A 27,456-nucleotide genomic window follows, 5' to 3' on the forward strand; every position below is an offset into this window, starting at 1 on the left:
CCTTTTTCTCCCTCTCTCTCTTCCTCTCTCTCCCCCTCTCTCGCTCTCGCTCTTCCTCTCTCTCTCCCTCTCTCTGTCTCTGTCTCTCTCTCCCTCTCTTTCTCCCTCTCTCTCTTCCTCTCTCTCCCCCCTCTCGCTCTCACTCTTCCTCTCTCTCTCTCCCTCTCTCTATATATCACCCAACTATCCATCCATCTCTATCTCCAACTATTCATCTAATTCTGTCTTCATCTATTATCTCTATTTCCATCTGTCTCCTATCATCGAACTATCATCTAACTCAGTCTATCTCTAGATTCATCTATCCATCTATCTCTATTTCATTTATCCATCTATCTCTACTCCTTCCTTCCTTCCTTCCTTATTACATGATATACATACATATAACACACATACATGTATATACCCCTATGTTTACTATACACATGTATATTATGTGTGTTTGCCAGATCCTCCGGCACAGAGATTTTTTTTGCTATTATTGTATCTTGCATCCTTTGGGCTATCTGGCAAAGCTCATGTATCCTTTTTAAAATACATAACACAGATTACATAGGATTACCAAGGAAGCTAATTGTATTGAAATAGTTATTAAAATAGAAAACAATCAGTTCACAGACCTCAGATTAAGAACCTCTGCTAGTTGGATGCTAGCTTTAAGCTCCTTAAGGGCAGGAACCATTTTATGATTGTCTTTGTTTCTTCAGCACTTAGCTCCATGGCTGAGACCTTGCAAGTCCTTAATAATAAAAAGGTTTTTGGTTTTTTTTTAACTTAATGGAATTGAATTGATTTCAGTCCCGAGCAAAAGTCTAAAAGAGATAGCTCGCAGCATTTTAAAAAGAGATTATCATTATTAGCCAGGATGTCTGCTAAGAACCCAGATCAAACTTACTTCTTCTCATCATTTAATAAGTTGGGCTAGGAGATGGGGGAGATTCCATAAATACAGCGGCTCTTGGTTTCAGCACAGCATTTGACAAAGGGCTTCGTTATGGCTATGTGGACAAGATGTAACAAAAGGGACGAGATGACAGGGAAGCTAACGGTGGTGCCACCAGACCCGTAGAGAGGTGATGGATGGACAAATGTCAGAGCCAGAAGGAAGTCTCTTTTGAAGTGACTTGACCCAGGTGAAGCCGCAGGATGGAGGCGAGCTTGATGACGAGAGCTTTGTGCCATTAAGGTGACATAGAAGACCATTAAGTACGAGATTTTCAAAGGGAAAGATGGGTTGACACTAACCAGATGAAACATACATATAATCTAGTTAGAGGAACAATATGGGGAAATGGGTTGTGTCGACATTTACAACTCGTGGGGGGGGGGCGTGTTTTTTTTGGGGGGGGGGTTGCAATGCTGATTCTGGCCAATGAAATGAATATCTGAGCCTTCATTTTCTCATTGGCTGCCCTGCTTAAGAAGGGGGTTGCCAACTCCATCTATCCAGCATCCACCACGGTGGCGTGGAATCTGCAAACATTCTGACAATTGGGCGAAGGCGCTTGGTGTGTTGACATTGGATAAGGGAAGCCTCAGGCAGGGCACAGATGAGGTCTTCCAACACAGGAAGGACTGATCTATGGGGAAAATGTCTCTTAATAAATGCTTGTGGATTAGCTGATTGGGTGGAAGCATTAAATATACTGTTTCCATTTGGTGTCAAGTACTAAGGCCAGCGTAATCGGCAGGCTCGTATCCAGGCCCTGTTACCTCCTTCTGTCCCATTCTCAGGGGATAACACATAAGGCAGACCTAAGAAGAGATCTTGGATGGATGTAAGGAATAATGAGGGCAGGCAACAAGAGTGAGCCCCAAACAGGAGGAGTGCTTTTGAAAAGTATTAAGTTCCCATTTCTGGAAACGTGTGAGCAGCGGTGGGAGAACTGCTTATCAGGATGTTGGCAGGGAGGGTTAAGGAAGGAAGAATGCTCTTTAGTAATTAGTATCTAATTATAATTAGTATGTAATTAGTAATTATGGTATTGGGTCTAGACTCAAAGGACCTGGGTTCAAATCCTGCCTCTCACACAACCTGTGAGTTCTTGGGCAAGTCATTTAATAAGAATAAGGATAACACCTAAGGTGTATGACTATGTGCCTGTCCCTGGGCTAAAATAGTCACTCATGTAATCCCCACACTAACCCTGAGAGGAAGAGGCTATGATTATCCTCATTTTACAGATGAGAACATTGAGGCAAACCAGTTAAGTGACTTGCCCAGAATCAGAGCCAGCTAGTATCTGAGACTAGATTTAAACTCAGATCTTACTGATTCCAGGTCCAGAGCTCTTTCCACTGTATGACTGGCCAGGTTGCCTCCCTGGGCCCCAGTTGGGTCATTTCTAAATGAGAAGATGAGGCCTCTGAGGTCTCTTCTAACACTAAGTTTCTCCAATTCTATGAAAATAAATAATTGGTGAACATTTTCTTCTTCCTTGACATTTTAACTAACTTGGACTAGCTTAGTGAAACTTAGCCCGAGGAAGGCATTACTTCTATTAATTATTACTTTAATTACCACAAAACAATTCTCGAGAGGATCCCTCTCATTCTCACATAGAATATCAACGCACATTGTGACAAGTTTGTTGCTGTTCCCTTGTGTCTGATTATTCACGACTCCACTCGGGGTTTTCTTGGCAGAGATACTTGGCTGTTAGCCATTTCCTTCACCAACTCATTTTACAGATGAGGAAACTGAGGCCAACAGGGTTTGGAGTTTTCTTGGCAGAGATACTGGACTGGTTTGCCATTTCCTTCACCAGCTCATTTGACAAAAGAGGAGATTGAGGCAAGCAGGGTTTGGAGTTTTCTTGGCAGAGATCCTTGGCTGTTAGCCATTTCCTTCACCAACTCATTTTACAGATGAGGAAACTGAGGCCAACAGGGTTTGGAGTTTTCTTGGCAAAGATACTGGACTGGTTTGCCATTTCCTTCACCAGCTCATTTGACAAAAGAGGAGACTGAGGCAAACAGGGTTTGGAGTTTTCTTGGCAAAGATACTGAACTGGTTTGCCATTTCCTTTACCAGCTCATTTGACAAAAGAGGAGACTGAGGCAAACAGGGTTTGGAGTTTTCTTGGCAAAGATACTGAACTGGTTTGCCATTTCCTTTACCAGCTCATTTGACAAAAGAGGAGACTGAGGCAAACAGGGTTTGGAGTTTTCTTGGCAAAGATACTGGACTGGTTTGCCATTTCCTTTACCAGCTCATTTGACAAAAGAGGAGACTGAGGCAAACAGGGTTTGGAGTTTTCTTGGCAAAGATATTGGACTGGTTTGCCATTTCCTTCACCAGCTCATTTGACAAAAGAGGAGACTGAGGCAAACAGGGTTTGGAGTTTTCTTGGCAAAGATATTGGACTGGTTTGCCATTTCCTTCACCAGCTCATTTGACAAAAGAGGAGACTGAGGCAAACAGGGTTTGGAGTTTTCTTGGCAAAGATACTGGACTGGTTTGCCATTTCCTTCACCAGCTCATTTGACAAAAGAGGAGACTGAGGCAAACAGGGTTTGGAGTTTTCTTGGCAAAGATATTGGACTGGTTTGCCATTTCCTTCACCAGCTCATTTGACAAAAGAGGAGACTGAGGCAAACAGGGTTTGGAGTTTTCTTGGCAAAGATATTGGACTGGTTTGCCATTTCCTTCACCAGCTCATTTGACAAAAGAGGAGACTGAGGCAAACAGGGTTTGGAGTTTTCTTGGCAAAGATATTGGACTGGTTTGCCATTTCCTTCACCAGCTCATTTGACAAAAGAGGAGACTGAGGCAAACAGGGTTTGGAGTTTTCTTGGCAAAGATACTGGACTGGTTTGCCATTTCCTTCACCAGCTCATTTGACAAAAGAGGAGACTGAGGCAAACAGGGTTTGGAGTTTTCTTGGCAAAGATACTGAACTGGTTTGCCATTTCCTTCTTCAGTTCATTTTACAGATGAAGAAACTGAGGCCAACAGCATTAAGTGACTTGTCCGAGGTCACCCCATGAGGCCAGATTTGAACTCAGAAGATGAGTCTTCCTGACTCCAGGATCCAAGCTCTATCCACTGGGTCACCCAAAAGATTTAGATAGACAACATTTTAAATAGATTCAAATTGTACGAGAGAGACAAACGATAGAGAGCTGGCCTTAAAACCGGTTTCAAGTCCTGCCTCTGACATAGACTGACTGTTACTTTAAGACCAGAAGTTGCAGAAAAGATGCCAATCTCTATGAAAAGAGGAAATCTGCTCTCGTGGGAGCTCTTTCTGTCCATGAAGGTGTAGGTCCAGTCTGTCTCCATCCAAACCCACTGTACGTATATGAGATACATTAAATCAGATGCGCTGGAAGCCAACGACCCAAAATATAAGCACGTTGGAAGATGACGAGCCTGGCCACCCGCCTGCTCATTGCTACTGATATGCCGCTTCTCTTAAAATGCAGAGACATCCGTCTGCAGACATGGTCAGTGCCAGAATTTATATGACTTGACTAGGTGTGCTTAAGGTGAGGATTTCACTTTTCTGTCTTTCTTTAAAAAAAAAAGTTCAAAGAGGGAGTAGAGGAAGAAGGAAGGAACATAAAATGCTTTTAAAATAATTCCCTCCCCCCCACCCCTACTTCTTTATAAATATATATGTTATCTATGTTATATATATATATCAAATCTTTATAAAGGTGGAAGGTATGGCAGGCTATATAAGACATCAGATTATTTTTCTCCCTTTCTATTGGTTGTTTTTGCTAAAAAAAATGTCATTTAAAAATTCTTCATTTTATAGGATGTGTTTTCAGGAATGGAAGGAAAAAGGGATTTGTTGGGAAATGTGGATGATGCAGGGAGAAAAGGGATTTCAGGAAAAATTGATTTTTAAAAATATGTAAAGAAGAAAGGAGATGAGGGCCAGGTGATCTGAGTGCCATCCTCCTGCCTATTCATAGAGCAGGTCCCTGGCCCAATGGCTACAGCTCTGGTGCGGCCGTCTATCTTTTCATCTTCAGACTTTTGCACTTCAATTCTCTCAGCCTCAGCTTTTCCAACTATAAAATAAAGTCCATAATAGCACCCGTCTTACAGGAGGCTGCGAGGATCAAAGGAGAGAACGTGAAAAGCACTATGTGGGCCATAAAGTGCTACAGAAGCACCGGAGAGCATTATGATTATTAATTCTGAGGGCGTGTCCTACATCATGTGTTGAATGCCTGGTTGTATGGCTTAAGTGTACATACATACATACATACATACATACATATGCCAATGAGTAAATAGGGTTAAGTGACTTGTCTAGGGTCACATGGTTGGGAAGTGTCTGAGGTTTGGTTTCAACTCAGGTCTAACTGACTCCAGGCCCCAGCAGTATCCGCTGGACCACCCACTCTGCCAGACTTCCTCCCAATTTAACAGTAATCTCTATTTATATATTGCCATTAGGTTTACAAAGCACTGTACTAAATGTTACTCAAATCAATCAACAACCTTTCTTTTTTTTTTTAAACCCTTACCTTCCGTCTTGGAGTCAACACTGTGCATTGGTTCCAGGGCAGAAGAGTGGTAAGGGCTAGGCAATGGGGGTCAAGTGACTTGCCCAGGGTCATACAGCTGGGAAGTGTCTGAGGTCATATTTGACCCCAGAACCTCCCATCTCTAGGCCTGGCTCTCCATGCACTGAGCTACCCAGCTGCCCCCTAGCTGTATAACTCTTGATAATTCATTTAGTTTCTCCATCTACAAAACAGAGGCTGGATTCAATAATCTCTCAAGTCCCTTTCAGCAATAAATCTCTCTTTTTTAAAAAAAATTCTTACCTTCCGTCTAGGAATCAGTACTGGAATTCAAGGCAGAAGAGTGGTAAAGCCTAGGCAATGGGGGTGAAGTGACTTGCCCAGGGTCACACAGCTGGGAAGTGTCTGAGGTCAGATTTGAACCCAGGACCTCCCGTCTCTAGGTCTGACTCTCAATCCACTGAGCCACCCAGCTGCCCCCAACAACCTTTCTTAATGGCCAACTATGGGCCAGGACCTAGGGATACGAGGCCTAAAACGAGATAGCCCTTGTTTCAATCAAGAGAGAAAATACATACATAAATCTATGTGCATATACACACATATATGCACATTTCTGGGTACATATCGATACATCGCAGAAGATATATATGTATATACTTATACAACATATGAGTTTAAATTCAATCAAGAGAGAAAACACATAAATATGTGTGCACATACATACATATATACATATACATCTATATATTGTATGTATGTATATATTTATTATATAACACATGAACTTGAATTCAATAAAGAGAGAAAACACACACATATGTATATGCATCTATATATTATATATCAAATGTATTTATTTATTCCATAATGAGCGTAATTATATAATATATTACATTACCATATTTTATATGAGCTTAAATTCAATCAAGAGAGAAAACATAAATGAATGTGTGTATGCATCCATATATATGATATATAAATATATGTATACATGTATTATATAACATATGAACTTAAATGCAATCAAGAGAGAAAATGCATAAATATATGTGCACATACATACATATGTACATATGCATCTATATATTGTATATATGTATGTATATATTTATTATATAACACATGAGCTTAAATTCAATCAAGAGAGAAAACATACAAATGTATATGCATGCATACATATATGTATACATTTATATTTATATGCATATACATATTATATATTTCAAATATATTAATTTATTCTATAATGAGCATAATTATATATAATATATTATCATATTTTATATGAGCTTAAATTCCATCAAGAGAGAAAACATAAACATATGTGTGCATGTATACATATTGCATATATAAATATATGTATATATAGATTATATAATATATGAATTTAAATTCAATCAAGAGAGAAAACACACAAATATGTGTATGCATACATATATACTTATACCTATATATATATATAGTATAGATATATTTTATAATATATGTATCTTTGTTCAACCAAGAGACGTACAGATAAATAAATTTTTGTGTATGTGTATATATATATATATATATATATATACACATATCAGTGTGTATTTTCTTTCTTGCTTGAATATAAGGTCATATATATGATATACATATTAAGTATATATTATATATAAATGTGTGTGTGTTATATTGTATATATTGTTAATACTGGCCCTTTTTATTCACCTCCTTTTAGCTGTAACAGGACACACATATGGAAGGCTTTCTAAAAGGTCAAAGCTCTTCATTTTAGGTTCTATTGGCCACTAGTACAGAAAGCTCTAGTCTCTGTGAATGGAATGGATTCCCCCTCCCCCCTCAACATGCTTCATATGAAGCATAGAGATGTTCCCCGAGTTACATTCCTGGCCACAAGGGGGCTATCCACACCTTGATCATCAATTTCATGGGAAGACATGTAAGACCAGAAGGCTTGAATTACATCCAAGGTTAATGCTCGCATCCCATACACTACAGACACAGCTTGTGCCTCTCCATCTCTTTCTCCATATGGCGACCAACAAGGGAATGTGGGGGAGGAAACCCTTGTGATGCAATGAGCTGCTTTTACAAGGAGGATAGGGTGATGCTCTCATTAGGGGCTGAACACATAAGAGAGGACTGAGTGTAAGCACTGACCTCCTTTGCCTCACACCCCTTCCCAGAATCATGTGTACCAGTATGATAGAGTGAGAACATTATCTGTTCCCCTCCCCCTAAAAATAAAAAAAAAATAATCTTTTTTGAGAACTGATTCTTAATGGGAATTTCAGTGGAAACTATAATAACTCACAAGCCTAACACTCCTAAATTAAATGCTATAGGAACACCAAAAATAGGGAGAAGAAACCAGAGGACAAATTGTTCTGATTCAGGAAAAAAAATAAAGGGAAGAAAAAATAATTTCACTCCTCTGTATTAAAAATAAAATCATGATTTCTCTACAATAGAGCTACCTTACAAAGAGGTCAAGTAGAAAGCCCACCTACATGACCTATACACCTAAACCCTACATATTATGGGATACTCCCTACAAATAGTATAGTCCGAGGGTCAATAAAATTGCCTTTTACTTTCCAAAGAATTTTGCTAGCATTATTCCTTTCATAGAAGAGACATGCTTCTAGGAGTGCCTTGTTAAAATGCAAATGTCCTTTCCCTGCTGTTATTTGACATAGTTCTAGGAATAGTTGTAACAGCAATTAGACAAGAAAAAGAAATTAAAGGCATAAACATAGAGGAAACAAAATTTCCCTATTTGTCTATGACATGATGGTTTACACAGAAAACCCCAGAGAATCAGCAAAGAAACAAATGGAAACAATTAGTAGCTTCAGTAAAGTCCAGGGTCTCAAAATAAAACCATTAAAAATCAACATAATTTCCATTGAGCAAAAATACAACTTAAATAGTAATAACAGAAAGGCAAGGCTCATTGAAATTACAATTAAAATGCTTTTTAGTGCTAAAAATAAAATGATTCTACCCTTAGGGCAGAAAACCTAGAAACTAAGAGGATTATAGGGCTAGAAGGGGCCTTAGACTTCTTTCAGTTCTTTCATATGCAGAAGAAGGAAATGAGACAAGAGAGTAGATGATAGTGTCAACTAGGAGCTCCTTGCATGACTCTAAATTCTGTGTTTTTTCCACCATTGGACTTAAGCCATTATTAGCCATTAACACTTTCTGGAGAATAAATTTGAAAGATTAACCTATCACGAGTCTTAAGGGAGAAGACATCAGAGGAACAAGTTTTAATGGAAGTAGAAGGGAAGAATATGTTCAGAGTATTAGGCAGAGGTGTACTGGAGCCAGCCCCAAACCATTTGATCGTTAGATTTTCAGTGGGAGCATTTACACCCCACAAATTGTCAAATGCTAGAAATCAGAGCTTGATTTATTGTTTTATTGACTTGTCTAGACCCAAGAAAGTGACAGAAAAAAAGTTAATGATATACTTAAATGCATGCCAGGTACTTTTCCCCCCCAGTAGTCCTAGTTGTTAAACATTTCTCTACGTATCACTGGAGGTGATACTTGAAGAAGTTAGTCTCAGCTCTACTGGAACTAACCATCATTTATCCAGTAGCTACTAAAAAGGACATGGGATTAGGACTAGAGATACAAAGACAAAACACAAGCCCCTATCCCCAAGGATTTTACATTGTCTTGGCGGGGTTGAAGATGGGATATAATAAAACAAGAATGATAATAATATAGTATTTTAAGATTTGCAAAACACTTATTTACACATGCCAACTTATTTGATCCACAAAATAGTACTCAGAGGTAGGTGCCTTTAATAACTTCATTTTAAAGATAAGGAAACTGAGGCTGAGAGATTAAATGACTTACACAAGGTCATAGAGCCTGCAGGTATAAGCTAGTAAGAGGCAGGATTTGAATTTAGGTCTTCCTGATTCCAAGTACCAAACTATACTCTATATGCAAAAGTAGATAAATATTAATTTCCTACCACATGTATGGTCTAAGATTAGCCATACAAAGACAAAACACAAAACAATCCCTGCCCTCAAGAAGCTGACATTCTTTTTGAGGAACAGGGAGTATAACATATGAACAGATCATTTGAGGTAGATATTGAGAACATCAATAAGTAGGGGGATCCAGAAAGTCCTAATTAGGACTCCCAAGGAGGCAGGGGATAGCACTAGATCACTGGGCATCTGGAAGATTCGAACACAGTACCAAAATGCAGTTTTGCCAACATCCCCATCACCTTGATCTTAAAAGCATGTTTAATTTCCTTCCCTAAGACTCCTGGGGGCTTAATTTGCAAACAATTCAACAAGTGATCCAATCCATTAGAACCCCTCTCCACCCCCCAAATGGCTTTTTTATGATTAAGTCTCCAGTTGTTCATTGCTCTACAGAGCATGAAATATTTTTAACAGCCGGAGATTTGTCCTAGAATGATGAATAATGCATGGCCAGGCAGGCACAAATAGAAACTGTTGAGATCCATGAAAACTCGTTCTCACAGCTCCACCACTTCCCACACACCCCAAAGTAAGAAGTGCCCTGAGCAGGTCCTGAGCATCTTTGGAAGGATGCCAGCAAATTTCAGTCGAGGAAAGGAAGTGGCCTATCACTTGTTTTCTATAGCTCAGTAATCAACATTGACCCTTTCAAAAAACAGCTGGACAAATAAAACTCAGCCTGCTGGAGCTAAAGAGCTGCTTTGTGCTCTTAGAATTTACGGAGCTCATCCCTTACTTCACTGGTTGGTTCATTCATTCATTCATTCATTCATTCATTCATTCATTCATTCATTCATTTGTTCATTTATTTATTTGTTTATCTAGCTATCTATTTGTTCATTTATTTATTCATGCATTTGTTTGTTCATTAATTTATTTATTTATCTCTATTCATGCATGTATTTGTTTGTTGTTTGGTTTGTTCATTTATTTATCTCTGTTTATTTATCTATCTGTTTGTTTATTTATCTATTTGTTTATTTATTGCATCCATGCATTTATTTATTTATTGCAATGGATTTTAGAAACAGAGTAAAAAAGAAGAAAGAAATTAAGTCAGCCTGGGGAAGAGGGAATGTAAAGAGGTCAAGATTAGGACTATCATGGGCCAGAACTTTGAAGCCCCAGGACAAGTCTCCAAAGGCCCTCACTCTGCAGAGATTGCCTTCCTTGCCAAGATCAAGAAGGATCCGTCACCAGATTTGGACCGAGTGTCTGGGCAAACAGGTGCTAACGGAGCTCTGCTCAGTCAGGGACCCCCCAAGGGATGCTCAAAGAAATTGTGCTGGGGACAACAGAGAGAAAGCTACCCAGGATGGGGCACATGCTCCTCTCTTGGGGGGATGGAGATGCTGGGGAGCACAGAGACAGTTGGGGTCAGCACATCTTAGCTCTGGCTTTTAGAGAGGCTTCTGCAAGCTGCACCCTAGAGCTGGGGAAGACTTTCACAGGAAAAGAGATGTAAAGGAGATCACTAGAGAGACAGTTTTGCCCAGGACAAGCCTCTCAACTGTGGATACTCATTGCAGAGTGTGTGGTGGTGTAAGTGGGAGTCTGATGATATGGAGGCTCCTGTCTCAAGTCCATCTGTTGATCCTGCTGGAATAACAGGAGCTCAGACTGGGGCACCAGGGGACCCCCTTCCCCTCTAAGCAGCAGTCATTTCACAGGGTCTCATCTCTAATAGGAGGGTGTCCTGTTCAGTCCAAGAGTGCTTAACTTTGTGGAGTCATCAGCTTCTTCAGCAGTCAGTCTTTACCGGCCAGACTATGGATCCCTCTTTAGAATAATGTTTGAAGTGCATAACATGGAATTGCAGAGAAAATCAACTACATGGACATAATTCTCTTAATTTTTTTTTAATTTGACCAACACTAGGTTAAGAATTCCTGATCTAGATAATCTCTTCCCACTCTAGTATTTTATGATTCAAAGAATCTGTGATTTATTCAATGATACATGCTGTTTTGTTGTGTGATTCTGTCACTGTGGAGACATCTTGGTACAGAACCTTCTTTCATGAAGCCAATCAAGATTTGTATATGGGGGCAGCTGGGTTGCTCAATGGTTAGAGAGCCAGTTCTAGAGACAGGAGGTCCTGGGTTCAAATCTAGCCTCAGACACTTCCCAGCTGTGTGACCCTGGGCAAGTCACTTAACCCCTATTGCCTAGCCCTGACCATTCTTCTGCCCTGGAACCAATACCTAGTATTGATTCTAAGATGGAGGGTAAGGGTTTAAAAAAAAAGATTTGTTTATGAAGTGAGACCCAGAAAGTATTATTATACTTTTATATTTTTAAAATTATTTTTATTTTATTTATTTATTTAATTTTAATTATATATATTATTATTATACAACAGAAAGAACAATTAACTTGGCATCACAAGTTCAAATCTCAGTCCTGACTTTTTAGCAAATTCCTGAATTCTCAATCTTTGAACCTCAGTAGATTCATCTGTAAAATTAAGAAATTAATTTAGAACAAGGGTCTAGGGACCCCCAAAGGCACTATGGATATATTTCCAGAGGTCTGTGAAGATGAATGGGAAAAATACATTTTTATTTCAATAGAATTAGTTTCTTTGATAATCCTTTGTATTTTATTTTGTACATTTACAATTATTATTCTGAGAAGGGGTCCATAGGCTTCACCAGCCTGCCTAAAGGGTCTGGGACATATACTAAATTAATAGCCTTGGTCTAAATATTTCTTTCTTTTTTGGGGGGGTCTAAATATTTTTAAATATTTTTATTTAATTAATTAATTTAGAATATTTTTCCATGGTTACATTTCATGTTCTTTCCCCTCCCCTCCACCACCCCCATCCTGTAGCCAATATGCAATTCCACTAAGTATATTTACATGTATCATGGATCAATGGTCTCCATATTTCTAAAGTCCCTTTTGGTTCTAGACTTATGATGCTCTCAATTGGTGGCTAGATCTTAAAGAATCTATGACTTAGTATCTAAGTGTGAAAGACTTGCCCACGGTCGTACAACTAATAAGTATTAGAGAAGGGACTTGAACCCAGGTCTTCCTAGCTTCACTCCTCCCTCTCTCCATGATGACCAGCTGTTTCTCTAAAAAAATGGGAGATCACATAGATAGAGTCACAGAGATAACCCCATGTGTGATCATTTAGCTATTCAGTCATCCCCCAAATGATGAAAAGCATAGCGCCTCTACAGTGATCTTGAGTATGTTCGATGGGGGGAAGCAGGGAAGGATACGTCAGGAGTTCTGAATTATAGGATTCTGGATGCAGGGCTGGGAGGGGCCTCAGAGATGGACTAGAACAACCCCCTCGTTTTACAGAGGAGGAGTTGAAGTGGAAAGACATTAAAGCACTTGTCCAAGATGGCACCAGTGGCCTTGCAGCAGAACGAGGCTTAGAACTCAGGGATGGGCATAGGTCAAACCCCTGAGACACTATCAGCCTCATCCCCAAAACAACAACATCACGAAGACAGCCCCAAGGTAAACGAGTCATTCATTGGAAAGAAGAGCATCACCCATCGTTTATCAAAGCAGTGATGGCGCCAGGATTACATTGAGGAAAAGGAAATGAAAAGAGCAGGAAAAGAAACCATTTCACAGACCTTGATCCCAAGTTCAATGTTCTCTCCTCCGTACACATCCATCCCAGGGTCCAGGAGGCCTATTTCCCCAAAGAACTTCCTGTTGACCACAAACGAACACCCAATCATTGCTGGGGTCCTGCAGGAGGGAAAACAAGAAACGTTAAGTTTGTTTTCAGCAACCAAAAGAGATCTTAGAGGCCATCAAGAATGACTGCCTCGCTTCATATAGAGAGAAACTGAGGCCCAGAGAGTTTAAGTGACTTTTCAGCATCCTACAGGATTCTTTTCACTGGACCACTGCCTCACTGGGCCTCAGTTTCTCCCTCTGTATGTTAGATGACAAGATCAGATTAATTCTACATCCCTTTCCAGTCTGGATAAAGCCAAGACTCTTTGAAACGGCCCTGATGGACAGGCCTACAAGCTCTGGCTAGATAGTCCAGGCTCCATTTGTCTCTTTAATTATTCACTCAACTTCCTAGCACAGCCTCTGTAGCCTCGACTGAGAGTCAGGTTTGAATCCTAGCCTTGCTATTCCTGTGCTCTGCATCTCTGGGCAAGTCTCTCTCCTAAGTCCCAATCTCATCTTCTATAAAATGAATGAATGGATGAATGAGATCCGCCTTCATGGAGTCACAGAAGGAAGGCTGGACGACCACTTGGGTAGCAAGTTTCTCTGACAAAGGCCTCTCAAACAGATAGAGAAGGGATTCAGATTTTAAGAATGCAACGCATTTCCCAATTTATAAACAGTCAAAGGGCAAGAACAGTCCATTCTCAGAAGAAATTCAAATTCTCTATAGTCATATGAAAAAATACTCCAAATCGCTACTGATTAGAGAAATCAAAATTAAAATAATTCAGAGATAACACGTCATACCTATAACCTATTGGCTACTGTGACAAAAGAGGACAATAATAATTGTTGGAAGAAATGTGGGATAATTGGGACACTAATACACTGTTGTTGGAACTGCAAACTCATACAATCATTCCAGAGAGCAATAAAGAACCACTCCCAAAGGGTCATAAAATGATGCAACCCACCAATACCACTACTGGGTATGCGCAATATATGTATTTTTTACCTGCTCTACTTTCTTCACTTTGCATCAGTTTATAGAAACCTTCTTGGGCTTTTCTGCTCTTAAAATATGGTAGTATTTCATTATTTTCATAGACTACAACTTTGTTAGCTGTCCAAAGGGTCCACTTCTAAACTGAGCAGGTGGGAGGGAGGAAATATTTGTTAAGCATCTACTCTGTGTGAGGCACTGTGCTAAGCATTTCACAAATATGATCCCCTTTGATCATCAGGGCTATTATTACTCTCATTTTATAACCGAGGAAAGGAAGCACACAAAGACTTGCCCAAGGTCCTCTAGGTAGGTTCAGATATCGAATTGAAAACCAGGCTGCCTGATCACTCTTTGGAGGATTAGGGTGATCCCTTTCTTCCCAAATGGCTATTAAGGTATAAATAGTGTCAGGAAAATGAAGGATTTTGAGCATTTCAGGGCCTATTTTCAATTTCCTCCCCATTTTAGAGCACAGAGGGCCTTATGCCCAGATCTAAAGCTGATAAATGGTAGCCAATGGATGGTGTGGATGGAGGATTTGAGAATCCTATTTACTGTTCTTCTACTTTGAGTACTGGACATAGAATCAGGAAGTGCTAAGTTTGACTCCTGAGTTCAATTTTTACCAGTTGGGTGGCCTTAGGCAATTTATGTAAATAAAGCCTTTGAGGTTCAGTTTCTTTGTCTATAAAATTAAGGGATTGAATTCAAAGAGGAAAGAAGGAAGAAAGGAAGGGAGGGAGGAAGGAAGGGAGAAAGGAAGGGAGGAAGGAAGGGAGGGAGGAAGGAAGGAAGGAAGGGAAGGAGGGAGGGAGGGAGGAAGGAAGGGAGGAAGGAAGGGAGGAAGGAAAGAAGGGAGGGAGGAAAGGAGGGAGGGAGGGGGGAAGAGGGAGGGAGGAAGGAAGGGAGGAAGGGGGGAGGGGGGAGGGAGGAAGGAAGGAAGGAAGGAAGGAAGGAAGGAAGGAAGGAAGGAAGGAAGGAAGGAAGGAAGGAAGGAAGGAAGGAAGGAAGGAAGGAGAAAAGGAGGGAAGGAGGGAAAGCAGGGAAGGAGGGAAAGCAGGAAGGAAGGAGAGGAGAGGAGAGGAGAGGAGAGGAGAGGAGAGGAGAGGAGAGGAGAGGAGAGGAGAGGAGAGGAGAGGAGAGGAGAGGAGAGGAGAGGAGAGGAGAGGAGAGGAGAGGAGAGGAGAGGAGAGGGGAAAGGTAGGGAAAAAGGGGGAGAGGAAAAGGGAGTTTGAAGCATCCAAAACTGATTACAGCTGAGATTCTTTTTCTGTTATGAGGCAAATGGGCCTAACTTCAAGATTTCTGGCGTTGCCAGAGATCAGGGGATGTATTTTAAGGGAAGATGCTGGATTAGGTGCCTGAAATTCTCCCCTGGCACAGAATAGCTGCTTAATAGCTAGATTCCTTACTTGTCTCTGCTATATATCAAAATGTCCAAAGAGCAAGAAGTGATGTTTTCTGTCAAATGCAGGATCCAAAGCTCAAATCTCTTGCATCTCCATTCCAACCACAGGCCAATAGTTCTACTCTTAACTGAGGACACACTTCGGTTCTCACTATCCAAAAGCAGGAGTTACTCAGTCTACAAAATCAAGGAAAGGCTTGCTTCATTGGAACTGGATTCTTTGGCACAAAGGGTTCCCCAGCCCAGAGTAAAACCCAGGAAAATAAAAAGGCGATTCAATTACATTTGATTTAATTAAAACCAATTTAAGTCAACAACCTTTACTGTGCACTTAATGTATATATCCATAACCCTGTGTTAGGAACTGGGGACATAAATATGAAAATCAAAATCATGTCTGCACAGGTTGTCTCTTTAAGATGCTCTCCTTTCTCATCCTGTCTTTTAAAGTTCAGTCCAAGGAAGCCTTTCTATATTGGACTTTCCCCGATACCTTCAGCTGTTAGGGCTTTGTTCCTCCTATATATATGGTAATATATATATATATATATATATATATAATATACTTGTACTGACTTACATATGTGCTTATTTTTTCTCCCCTTCTTCTACCCCACTCCCAGAATGTAAGCCTTTTGAGGACAGGCACTGTTTCTTTTTTTGTATCCTGAGAACTTAGGAATATGTTATATTATGGAGAGAGATAATATGGAGAAAGTGCTGAATTTGGAGTCAAAAGATCTGTAAAAAATATTTAGATCAGGGGCTTTTAACCTGGGGTCCTTAGATAGATTTCAGGGAGGCCCAGACACGTGGAAGGGGGAGGATGCAAAAATGCAACTTTATTGTCACTATCTCTAGATGAAATTTGGCACTTCCTTTGATGACTTAAAAGTATTATTCTAAAAAGGGGCCCCTAAACTTGACCAGATTGCCCAAGGGGTCCATGACAATTGAGAATTTCTTTCTATAATAGATGTATTTTGAACTCCTTTTGGCCATGGACATATCTTATTATCTTGGTATTAAGTTCCAGCTTTGTTACTATCCATGTAACCTTAGGGAAATCACTTTAACCTCTCTTTGTCTCAGTTTCCTTATTTGTAAAAGGCAAGGGTTAGACTAGATCACATCTGAAGTCCCAGAATGCTAGATAGCACAGTAGACAGAAATCTGGACCTGGAGTCAAGAATACCCGAGTTCTAATCTGACCTCAGACTGTAGCTGTGTGACCCTGGACAAGTCACTTAGCCCTGTTTGCCTCAGTTTCCTCATGTGTAAAATAGACATAATAATAGCACCTACCTCTCAGAGTTGTTGCAAGAATCAAATGAGATAGTAGCATCTGGTGATTGCTGTATAAATATTAGCTACTATTATTATTAGCTAGCAGAGTGACTGGTACATTAGTAAACACTTAATAAATCTTGTTGAATGAATGAACAAATGAATGAATGTTTTTCTAAGGGGGTCATGGAATAAGTAAATAAATGGGTACATGGGTAAAAAAAATACAAAGTATGAGGTGTTGCCCAAAAGATATACACACTTTTTGTTCAGTCATTTCAGTCATGTTTGGAGTTTTCTTAGCAAAGATAATGGAATAGTTGGCCATTTCCTTCTCCGACTCATTTTACAGATGATTAAACTGAGGCAAACAGGGTCAACTGATTTGTCCAAGGTCACATGATTAGTAAATGTCTGAGGCTGGAATTGAACCCATGTCTGTGCTAACTCCAGGCCCTGTACTATATAATACATACTTTTTAAAGCACATAACTCCATAATGTCTTTAAAAAAAATAACCATAGCCTTTGTTAACAACCTAAGCGTATACATGTTTTTTGGGGGGTACATTTTGGGGCCAGCCAGCAAATACAAGATAATACCACTAGGTTGGTATGAACAATGGAAATCATTGAATGATCATATATCTTTGAATTTACGCTTTTTATAATTTTAATTATATAAACTGTGGTCATTGGCTCCACCCCAATGGAAACATGTAATGAGAATTCAAATAATGACTTCCTGGGATTCATTATTTGCATTAACAGGGGCCTGGCTGTAACATAGCCAAGTTATTTCAAGAGAGAGTGAGCATCGATAGCAAAAATGAATAATATTGAAATAGGTATCAAGTGATAACATTTGTACAACCCAGTGGAATTGCATGTTGGCTCCGGGAGGGGAGGAAGAAAATGAATCAGGTAAACATGGGAAAATATTTTAAAAATAAAAATAAATTAAAAATAAAAATAAAAAAGAGATAGTGTGCATAAAGCAAGTCTTCTAGAGAGATAATAAATTCACTACTCCAAGAGATGCTTGTAGAAGGGCAGGAGAAGGAGGGGGTGGAGAGAGTTGAGAATTCTGGAGGAAGAGTCACAAGCTCCTTCTTTCATGGTCTAACCTCAGACTGGGCCCATTGGGTTTGGTACAGTATGTCAGTAACCTCCACCCACTTCATCTCTCTATCAAGTTCCCTCCCATAAGTAATTTTCTAGGCATAATATTATTTGTTTTTTCATAATCACATTTTCTTTAGTACTTTTAAACTCCTATCCACCAATTTCATTATGTTTGACATTTTATTTCCCCTAACCAGAATTACCATGAATAATTCACCAGCACATCCTGGGGAATTCTGGTGTTCCTCATGTTAAAATGTTGCAGATTTTATGAAGTGACTTAAAAAAATCTCTAAACGGGGTCTTAGAAGACGGTTTTGAAAATAGCTATTTATAGAGAGACCTTGCCCCTAAGCCAGTGAGATCTGAGTTCCAATCCTTCCCTGTGATACCATCAGGCTGTGTGATTTTTGGACAAATCTCTTGACTTTTCATTTTCCTAGGAAACTCTTTAAGACTATGAAGGTGTCAACCTGCATCAGTAGAGAGACTTTCCTTATCTGAAGTTCCAACTCATAGCATATTCCAGGTCTTAATAAAATTTCAATGAAAAAGAGTCAAAATAGAGAGGAAAGAAAGGAAGGAAGGAAGGAAGGAAGGAAGGAAGGAAGGAAGGAAGGAAGGAAGGAAGGAAGGAGGGAAGGAAGAAAGGAAGGAAGGAAGGAAGGAAGGAAGGAAGGAAGGGAGGAAGGGAGGAAGGGAGGAAGGGAGGAAGGGAGGAAGGGAGGAAGGGAGGAAGAAAGAAAGAAAGAAAGAAAGAAAGAAAGAAAGAAAGAAAGAAAGAAAGAAAGAAAGAAAGAAAGAAAGAAAGAAAGAAAGAAAGAAAGAAAGAAAGAAAGAAAGAAAGAAAGAAAGAAAGAAAGAAAGAAAGAAAGAAAGAAAGAAAGAAAGAAAGAAAGAAAGAAAGAAAGACAGAAAGAAAGGAAGGAAGGAAGGAAGGAAGGAAGGAAGGAAGGAAGGAAGAGAAGAAAGAAAGAAAGAAAGAAAGAAAGAAAGAAAGAAAGAAAGAAAGAAAGAAAGAAAGAAAGAAAGAAAGAAAGAAAGAAAGAAAGAAAGAAAGAAAGAAAGAAAGAAAGAAAGAAAGAAAGAAAGAAAGAAAGAAAGAAAGAAAAAGAAAGGAAGGAAGGAAGGAAGGAAGGAAGGAAGGAAGGAAGGAAGGAAGAAGGAAGGGAAGGAAGGAAGGAAGGAAGGAAGGAAGGAAGGAAGGAAGGAAGGAAGGAAGTAAAGAAGGAAAGAAGGAAGGAAAGGAAGGAAAGAAAAGAAAAGAAAAGAAAAGAAAAGAAAAGAAAAGAAAAGAAAAGAAAAGAAAAGAAAAGAAAAGAAAAGAAAAGAAAAGAAAAGAAAAAGAAAAGAAAAGAAAAGAAAAGAAAAGAAAAGAAAAGAAAAAGATCTAGGCTGTGGGAACCAGGGGAATAAAAGCATCAATCAGGCTAGAGATGATGCCCAGATGAAATTGTGGGGGGTTTGAGACTGGGCACAGAAGACACATTTGGTCTACTCTGCAGCTGTGCTTATGATCTTCCCTAATCGTGGTATTCAAGAATTTCATCGAGTGAGAACCATGAGGTCCTTGATATGACTCTGACTCAGTTGCCTCCTCTGAGAAATGACAGATGGACAATGGTCTTTAGGTTTCCTCCAAATTTCAGATATGTGATCTTAGTGTCCTCATCCACTTAATTGCCCTGTGCCTCAGTTTTCTTATCTGCCAAATTAAAGACTACATGGTCTCTGACTGAGGACCATAGATTGAGAGATGGAAGGGACCTCAAAGGTACATATACACAATTAAGTGGCACCAGAGGGCTTACAGTGCCAGGTCTGGAGTCAAAAAGACTCATCTTCCTGAGTTCAAAACCAGCCTCAGACACTCACGAGCTGTGTGACCCCCTGGGAAAGCTGATAACCCAGTTTGCTTCAGTTCTCTCATCTGGAAAATGATCTGCAAAAGAAAATGGCAAACCACGCCAGTATCTCTGCCAAGAAAATTCCCAAAGAGGTCATGATGAGCCAGACATGACTCAACCACAACAACAAATTTATAACCTGTTTTTGTGGGTCATCGGCTCCTCAGGCAGTCTGGACAACCTTAAGCGCCCATTCTCAGAATCGAGTTTGCAAATAAGTCAAGGAAGTGATCAATTTCATTTAGAGGTTATTGACAATAACGATGTAAGCCCCCACCCCAATCTCAGTTATGGGTGCTCTGAAATCTACCCAGAGACTCCAACTTGAAAAAAACAAGAACAGAAGAGAGCTCATTTTAGTCTGAATTTCATCATACAAGAAGGGAGGAACAAATTAAAAATAATAATAGATATTTATAGAGCATTTCCAAGTTCGCAAAGTGACTTATACATCTTATCTCATTTGGGACCCTACAGTAGCAAGGCACGAATATTACAGGTGTTTGTTATTTCTTCTTGTTATTCAGTCATTTCTCAATTGTGTCCTACTCTTTATGACCTCTTTTGGGGTTTTCTTGGCAAAGATCCTGAAACGGTCTGCCATTTCCTTCTCCAGTTCATTTTACAGATGAGGAAACTGAGGCCACCAGGATAAGGTGACTTATCCAGGGTCACACAGTTAGTAAGTGTCTGAAGCTGTATTTGAATTCAGGAAGAGGAGTCTAGGGCCAGTGCTCTATTCACTACACACACCTAACTGCCTCTTATTTGCTATTAGCCCCCATTTTACAGATGAGGAAACTGAGGCAGAAGAAGATGAAATGATTTCCCCATGGTCACATAATTTATGTCAGAGACAGAGTCCGAAAGTCAGCTTTTTCTGACCCCAAGTCCAGCATTCTTTCTACTGTGCCAATCAGGCCTCCTAGGCAGGGTTCCTTCCTAACCTGATTTTGTTAACACTGAGCAAAAGAGACTGGCTGTTGGTAGATAAATGTATTTGTGCCAGGTTTCCACTTGTTCCCCTTCACAAATCCCATGGCTGGAGGGGGAGAAAAACAAAGCCCAGCATCTATTTCCCAGCTTAGGCTAGAGAAAGTCAAACAATTTGGAAGGAAATCATGGGTCAGTTGCCTTAAAAAATGTTTCTAAGCTTTTAAGCTTTCAAATGGAAATGGAAAGAAGCCGGAAAGCCTGAAAGCTCACAGCCCTTTGAGTCTGGATGGGAAGCCAGAATACAGAAAGAGAAGCTGCAGCAGTAGCGAACAGGCGAGCCTCCTGGAAAAGCATCCTGGACTGACTTCTGGGCGCTGAGACGTTCCCGCCACTCCACTGATGTGCGGCGACTGTCCTAAGGATGACTGGCTGTTTGGGAAGACCCAGGAAAAGGTTGTTTGGGGGAAGCTATTTCACTCATTCAACACATTTTTATTGAGGACCTACTGTGTGCACAGTAACATGCAAACTGCCATCATGGCGTTGGGGCATAAAACTGGACGAGGAACAAGAACTCTGTTACTGCGGCTTCAGAAACGTGGGATGTAGGGACGGGACCATATTTTGGTGCTGAGATCAATTTCTGGCACACTGAAGTCTCTCGCCCTGGAGTAAAAAATAATTGTTCTTTTCTCCACCTGTTTCTAAAATCACAGGAACTAAGAGCTCTGGGGAGATAATGAGTGGCACAGAGGATAAAGAAGCAGGCTTAGAATCTGGAAGACTCCTCTTTGTGAGTTCAAATCCAGCCTCAGACACTTACTAGCTGGGTGACCCTGGGTAAGTCACTTAATTCTGCCTCCATTCCTCATCTGTCAAATGAGCTAGAGAAGAAAATGGTAAACCACGCCAGGATCTTTGGCAAGAAATCCCCGGATTGGGTTACAGAGAGTCAGACATGACTAAAAATGACCAAGCAGACCAAACAACAGAGTTATAAGAGACCATTAGCACATCCATCCTATACATCAACCAGATCCCCCTCTTCAGCAGTCCCAGGGAGTAGGTCCTACAGGAGGCTCTGTAATGAAGGCAGCCCCCTGCCCTTCCAAGGCAGCTCCTTTGACTTTGGAAAGCGAGGCAATTATCTGTTTTTCAATGATCAAAATTTCAATGATCAATAATTCAATTAGTTTGCCCTCGCTGTTCCTAGTTCTAATGCTTGAGTTCAAACAGTCAGTCAATGAATAGTTATTATTATTATTATTATTATTACTTTGTGTTTTATTTTTATTTTATTAATTGTTTAATAATTTATTTTTACAATTATTTATTTTAGTTTTCCCTTGCAGTTCCTAGTTCTAATGCCTGAGTTCAGTCAGTCAATGAATAGTTATTATTATTATTATTATTATTATTATGATTACTTTGTGGTTTATTTTAATAATTATTTATTTTAGTTTTCCCTCACTGTCCCTAGTTCTAATGCCTGAGTTCAAACAGTCAGTCAATGAATAATAATAATTATGATGATGATGATTACTTTGTGGTTTATTTTTATTTGATTAATTATTTTAAGAATTTATTTTCACAATTATTTATTTTAGTTTTCTCTCACTGTTCCTAGTTCTAATGCTGAGTTCAAACAGTCAGTCAATGAATAGTTATTATGATGATGATGATGACTTTGTGGTTTATTTTTATTTATTAATTATTTTAATATTTAATTTTATTAATTATTAAGTGGTTTCTATGTGCCTGGCACCACACTAAGCATTATAGATATAAACAAACAAACAAACAAAAAGACAAAAACAGTCTCTGATCTCAAGGAGCTCACTGAAGGGGGAAGATGCTATGCAAGCAATTATGTACAAACAAGACTTTTTTTGTGTAGTCCTTTCAGTCCCCTCTGATTCTTCATGACCCCATTTGGGGTTTTCTTGGCAAAGATCCTGCAGTGGTTGGCCATTTCTTTCTCCAGTTCATTTGACAGATGAGGAAACTGAGGCAAACAGGATTAAGTGACTTGGCCAGGGTCACACTGAATTTGAACTCATGGAGATGAGTCTTCCTGATCCAAGTCCAGTGCCCTATCTGCTGTACCATTTAGCTGCCCCACAAGCAAGCTGTATAAGGTATAAATGAGGGGCAATCCCAGAGGAAAGCTACCTTTTCCAAACTTTTCTCAAGGAATATTACATTGAGGAGGTGGGTGGTTCAGTAGATACTAGATTGGATCTAGAATCAAGAAGAACTGAGTTTAAATCCAGCCTTACTGGATGTCCCTGAGCCAGTCACTTACTTAATCTCTGCTTCAGCTTTTTATCTGTAAAACAGGAATCATAATAGCATCTTCCTCTTGGGCAGGTTGTAAGGATGAAATGAGACCTGGGAAAGGGCTTCATAATCCTCAAAGCAATAAATGCTATCACTGTTATTAATGATTATTGATAGGGTTTCGGGCATGGCTTCTCCTACAGAATGTCACAATACCTCTGGCACAGGTAATAGATTTTGCTGGATTGGCTACAAATACTTTAGGGTCAGTTTCTTTCCCCGTTCATTACTCATTCATGGAGCTCCTCTGCCACAACCTTCGGATTAGAAGGCTCCGTTCAATAACCTCCCGGAGGTGCCAAGGCCATCAGCCTTCACTGGGGCACTGCAGGAAAAGTCTCAGTCCCTGCCCTCTCTCCCATTTGTCCTTCTAGCATCTCCCTAGGATTCTGAGTACATGGCTGTGCATAGGAGGCTCTTAATTCCCTCTATGAGACTCTCTTGGACACATAACAGGGAAGGAGTGTAATTCACTGGGAAGAGAGTTAGATTTGAAGTAAGAGAAGCCAGGTCCAAATCCTGGCTTGCCAATTTGCTGTGTGACCTTGGGCAAGTCCCTCAGCTTTCTCATCTTAAATTTTAGGGGGTCTTTTTAGCCCCTGGTGATTCTATGCTCTATCTTGAACTGATGTTTAGGAGTCATGAAACTATTAGCTAGCAGAGGGTAGAATTCCATGACAGATCCAGTAGTGGACCTGGACAGGAAGCTCTTTCTTCACATCCCACTTCAGAGATTAGATAGGTGGGCTTGGGAAATCATTTAACCCTTTTGGAGCCTCAGTTTGTTCAGTCATTTCAATCGTGACTCCATTGGGAGATTTTCTTGTCAAAGACCCTGGAGTACTTTGCCATTTCCTTCTCTAACTCATTTTAACAGATGAAGAAACTGAGGTAAACAGGGTTAAGTGACTGGTCCGGAGAGCTAATAAGTGACTGACCCTGGAATTGGAATTAGATCTTCCTGATTCTTGGGTCAGCCCTCTATTCACTGATCCACCTAAATGCCCTTGCCTCAGTTTATCCTTCTGTAAAACAAGGATAATAATAGCCTCTACCTCAGAGGGTTCTCAAGAGAATAAGAGGAAATAATCCAAGGTATTGCAGACTCTAAACAGACTGCATCTCCAGTATCTAGCAGGCAGTGCCATGAATTCAATTCAATTATTCTGTTATTAATTACCTATTATAAACAAACCAACCTATTGGAACAATGTTGATTTAATCAATCAACAAGAACTTATTAAATACTTATTGTGGCCCAAGCCATATTTTGGATGCCAGAACTAAAAATATAAAAGTGAGATGATGTCTACCCTCAAAGAGTTTATATTCTAACATTCTACTCAGATAAGTTTATACTGGGGAGAGAGACAGAGACAGAAGAAGCAGAGGAACAGAGAGAGAGAGAGAGAGAGAGAGAGAGAGAGAGAGAGAGAGAGAGAGAGAGAGAGAGAGAGAGAGAGAGAGAGAAGCACCAGAGACAGACAGACAGACAGACAGAGAGGGAGAGAAAGGGAGACAAAGACAGAGAGACAGAGAGAGAGAGAGAATATGTGTGAGAGACAGACAGAGAGAGACAGAGAGGGAGGGAGAAAGAGAGAAAGAGTATGTGTGCGCATATGTGTATACATTTGTGTGTAGATCTGTATGTATACACACACGCACAGAATATTTTTACTTAGAGCTGGGGGTAGACCAGCTGGCCTCCCAACATTTCTTCCAGTCCTAAAATCCATGCCTTATTTCTAAGTTGGAATTTGTAATTTAAGTCAGAAAAGAAATATGGTCTGGGTGGTTATAAAGAATCTTGCCTGTGGCATCAGCTTCTAGAGTGTTCTTTCAAGTTTGTGACAAGCAGAGAAAATTCCTCACTCCAGGAAGGACAGTCACAGTTAAGCTCCCTTACACTGCAATCAGTTACACTCATGTTGGTAAACATATGGCACACATGCCAGAGGGGGCTGCTCCCTTCCCCCTCTCCACCATGCCTGAAGACATTTTTTCACATCACCCATCCCTCTGCTAAGGAGCCCAATGGAAGCATTTCTTCCCTCCTCTGTCTGGGGTAAGGCGGGGGACTTACATGCGATGTGAGGGCTGTAGTTTGGGCACTTAGTCTCTAAAAGGTTCGCCATCACTGAGCTATATTCTCTCCTCCAAAACACTTTGGGACCTTACACTCCCAGGAACAAGAAGACCGAAGAGGAGAAAAATGGCATGAAGGATAGCTAACGATCTATACTGGAGTTCTAGGGCTTAAAAAATAGCCACAGGATACTGTACAAAAACTCAATATGCACAATGGTAGAGGAGATAGAAGTGATGGATGTAGAGGAAGCTCTGGGTTCAAATCCTACCTCAGATACTTGTAATCCTGAGGAAGATATTTCCTCTTTCTGTGCCTCAGTTTCCTCATTTGTGAAATGAAGGAGTTAGACTACCAGCTATAAATGTATTTTCCTAGGCTATTTCTAAGACTAGAGCCTGATCCCTAACTTCAAATCATACAGTATTCTCTCTGGCTATTATCCTCACCTGTTCTTCACAGGAACCGTGGTCTCTTTTCTGGAACAAACTTGGGCTCTCATTGAAGAGCATTCACTCTCTATTGCTCCAAACCAGGCTTCTGAGCCATGTCTCATACATCAGCTCCAAACCATGTCATTGAACATAAAGCCCGTGTCCCTTTGTTATCCAACTCTCCTTTATATGTCCTCTACTTTCATTAAAACGTAAACTCACTGAGGTCAAGAACTATCTTGTTTGATTGTATTTGTACTCCCAGCACTTAGCACAGTTCCTGGCATATATCAAATGCTTAATAAGTGCATGCATGAGAGCTGGTGAGCTCTCTCTCTCTCTCTCTCTCTCTCTCTCTCTCTCTCTCTCTCTCTCTCTCTCTCTCTGATATTTTGATATAGTTCCCTCCTTCTCTTCTTCCTTCTTTCCTCTCCTCCCTCCTTCCTTCCTTCCTTCCTTCCTTCCTTCCTTCCTTCCTTCCTTCCTTCCTTCCTTCCTTCCTTCCTTCCTTCCTTCCTTCCTTCCTTCCTTTCTCTCCTTCCCTTTTCTTTGAAGATCAGTGATTCTGGCACAGGAATCAGTCACTTTCTGCCCTTTGTCCCACTCTGTAGACAGTACCAGCATCCGAACATTTACTTTCCCAGAGTTTTCTTCACATCCCTTCCATTGGCTTTCTGACGCTAAGGAAACTTGGCACCTCCATCTTGGGGGGAAGGACAAGCCCTGACAAGAGAAACATCTTTTGTTGGACTCTCAGAGCCAAATCCTTCCGATGTTACTCCCCTCCAGCATCATGTGCTATGGATATTTCTGGATCTCAGTCCCAGCTGCTCTGCCCTCTATAACCTTGCTTAATCATCCATTTCTATTTTCTCGCCCACATATAAGTGCTACACTGGCAGAAGAGCACATTGGTTTTTTTTTTTCCTTTAAAAAAGGATACCATATAAAAGATCAGTTAAATTTAGTGTCTTTTCTGAATTTTTCTCTGAGCTTAACAAGTCTTAGAGGAACTTTTAATGAATCAGAGATCAGGAGCCAACTACACATTCTTGTCCCCTCCTAGAGCTAATGAAATCTCCTGCCTCATCTTCAGTGCAGGAGCACATAGTCTCAAGCAGATGGAGACAGGGGAACAGAAACAAACGTTTGACTTGCAGATGAGCTCACATTCATTAACTGGGGTCCTAGCCTCATCCCCCATCGCTCCCCCCCATCCCCAACCATCTCAGCATTTCTCTAGTCCAGATGATCCCTTTGCTGGAGTATCTTTGGAATACCTCCCTTCTTTATCAGTCACCTCTTTGGCCTGGGGGATGCCACCCTCCTCCATTGCTATGGGAACCATTTAGGATGTCAACCTCCATTTCTCCCTATACCCTCCCATGGCAGCAGCCACAGATTTTACCCTGCGGTCCCTCCCTCCTCATCCATCTTGAACAGGCAGGGAGGTGCTCAAGGCACAGCACTAATTCTCCTGGAGGATCAGAATTCTTTTGGATCCAGAAGACCTTGGAACGCATGAGAACTCAAATCAGAGATAGTGGATTGAGAATTAAAAAGGACAGCGAGATGATCCAGTGGATGGAGAGCTCAGCTAGGAAGACCTGAGTGTAAATCCATCCTCAGAAATGTACTAGGTGCATATATAACACTGGGAAAATCACTTAACTGCCATCTGCCTCTGTTTCCACCACTGTAAAATGGGAATAAAAACAATGCCTACCTCCTAAGGTTATTGTGAAGAATAAATGGTGTAATATTT

At 40.3% G+C, this 27,456-nt stretch overlaps 1 protein-coding gene across 1 annotated transcript in view; it reads right to left on the minus strand.

Moving 5' to 3' along the window:
* The window catches only part of GALNT17 (polypeptide N-acetylgalactosaminyltransferase 17), a 507,568-nt gene that overhangs the window by 112,173 nt on the left and 367,939 nt on the right, over positions 1-27,456 (minus strand). Inside the window, exon 6 of the mRNA XM_001363002.4 lies at positions 13,109-13,226. Within this exon, the coding sequence (XP_001363039.1) occupies positions 13,109-13,226 (118 nt within the window). The remainder of the gene's footprint in view (positions 1-13,108; positions 13,227-27,456) is intronic.

The sequence above is a fragment of the Monodelphis domestica genome, chromosome 2 (genome assembly GCF_027887165.1).
Source record: "Monodelphis domestica isolate mMonDom1 chromosome 2, mMonDom1.pri, whole genome shotgun sequence".
In the NCBI taxonomy this organism is placed as follows: Eukaryota; Metazoa; Chordata; class Mammalia; order Didelphimorphia; family Didelphidae; genus Monodelphis; species Monodelphis domestica.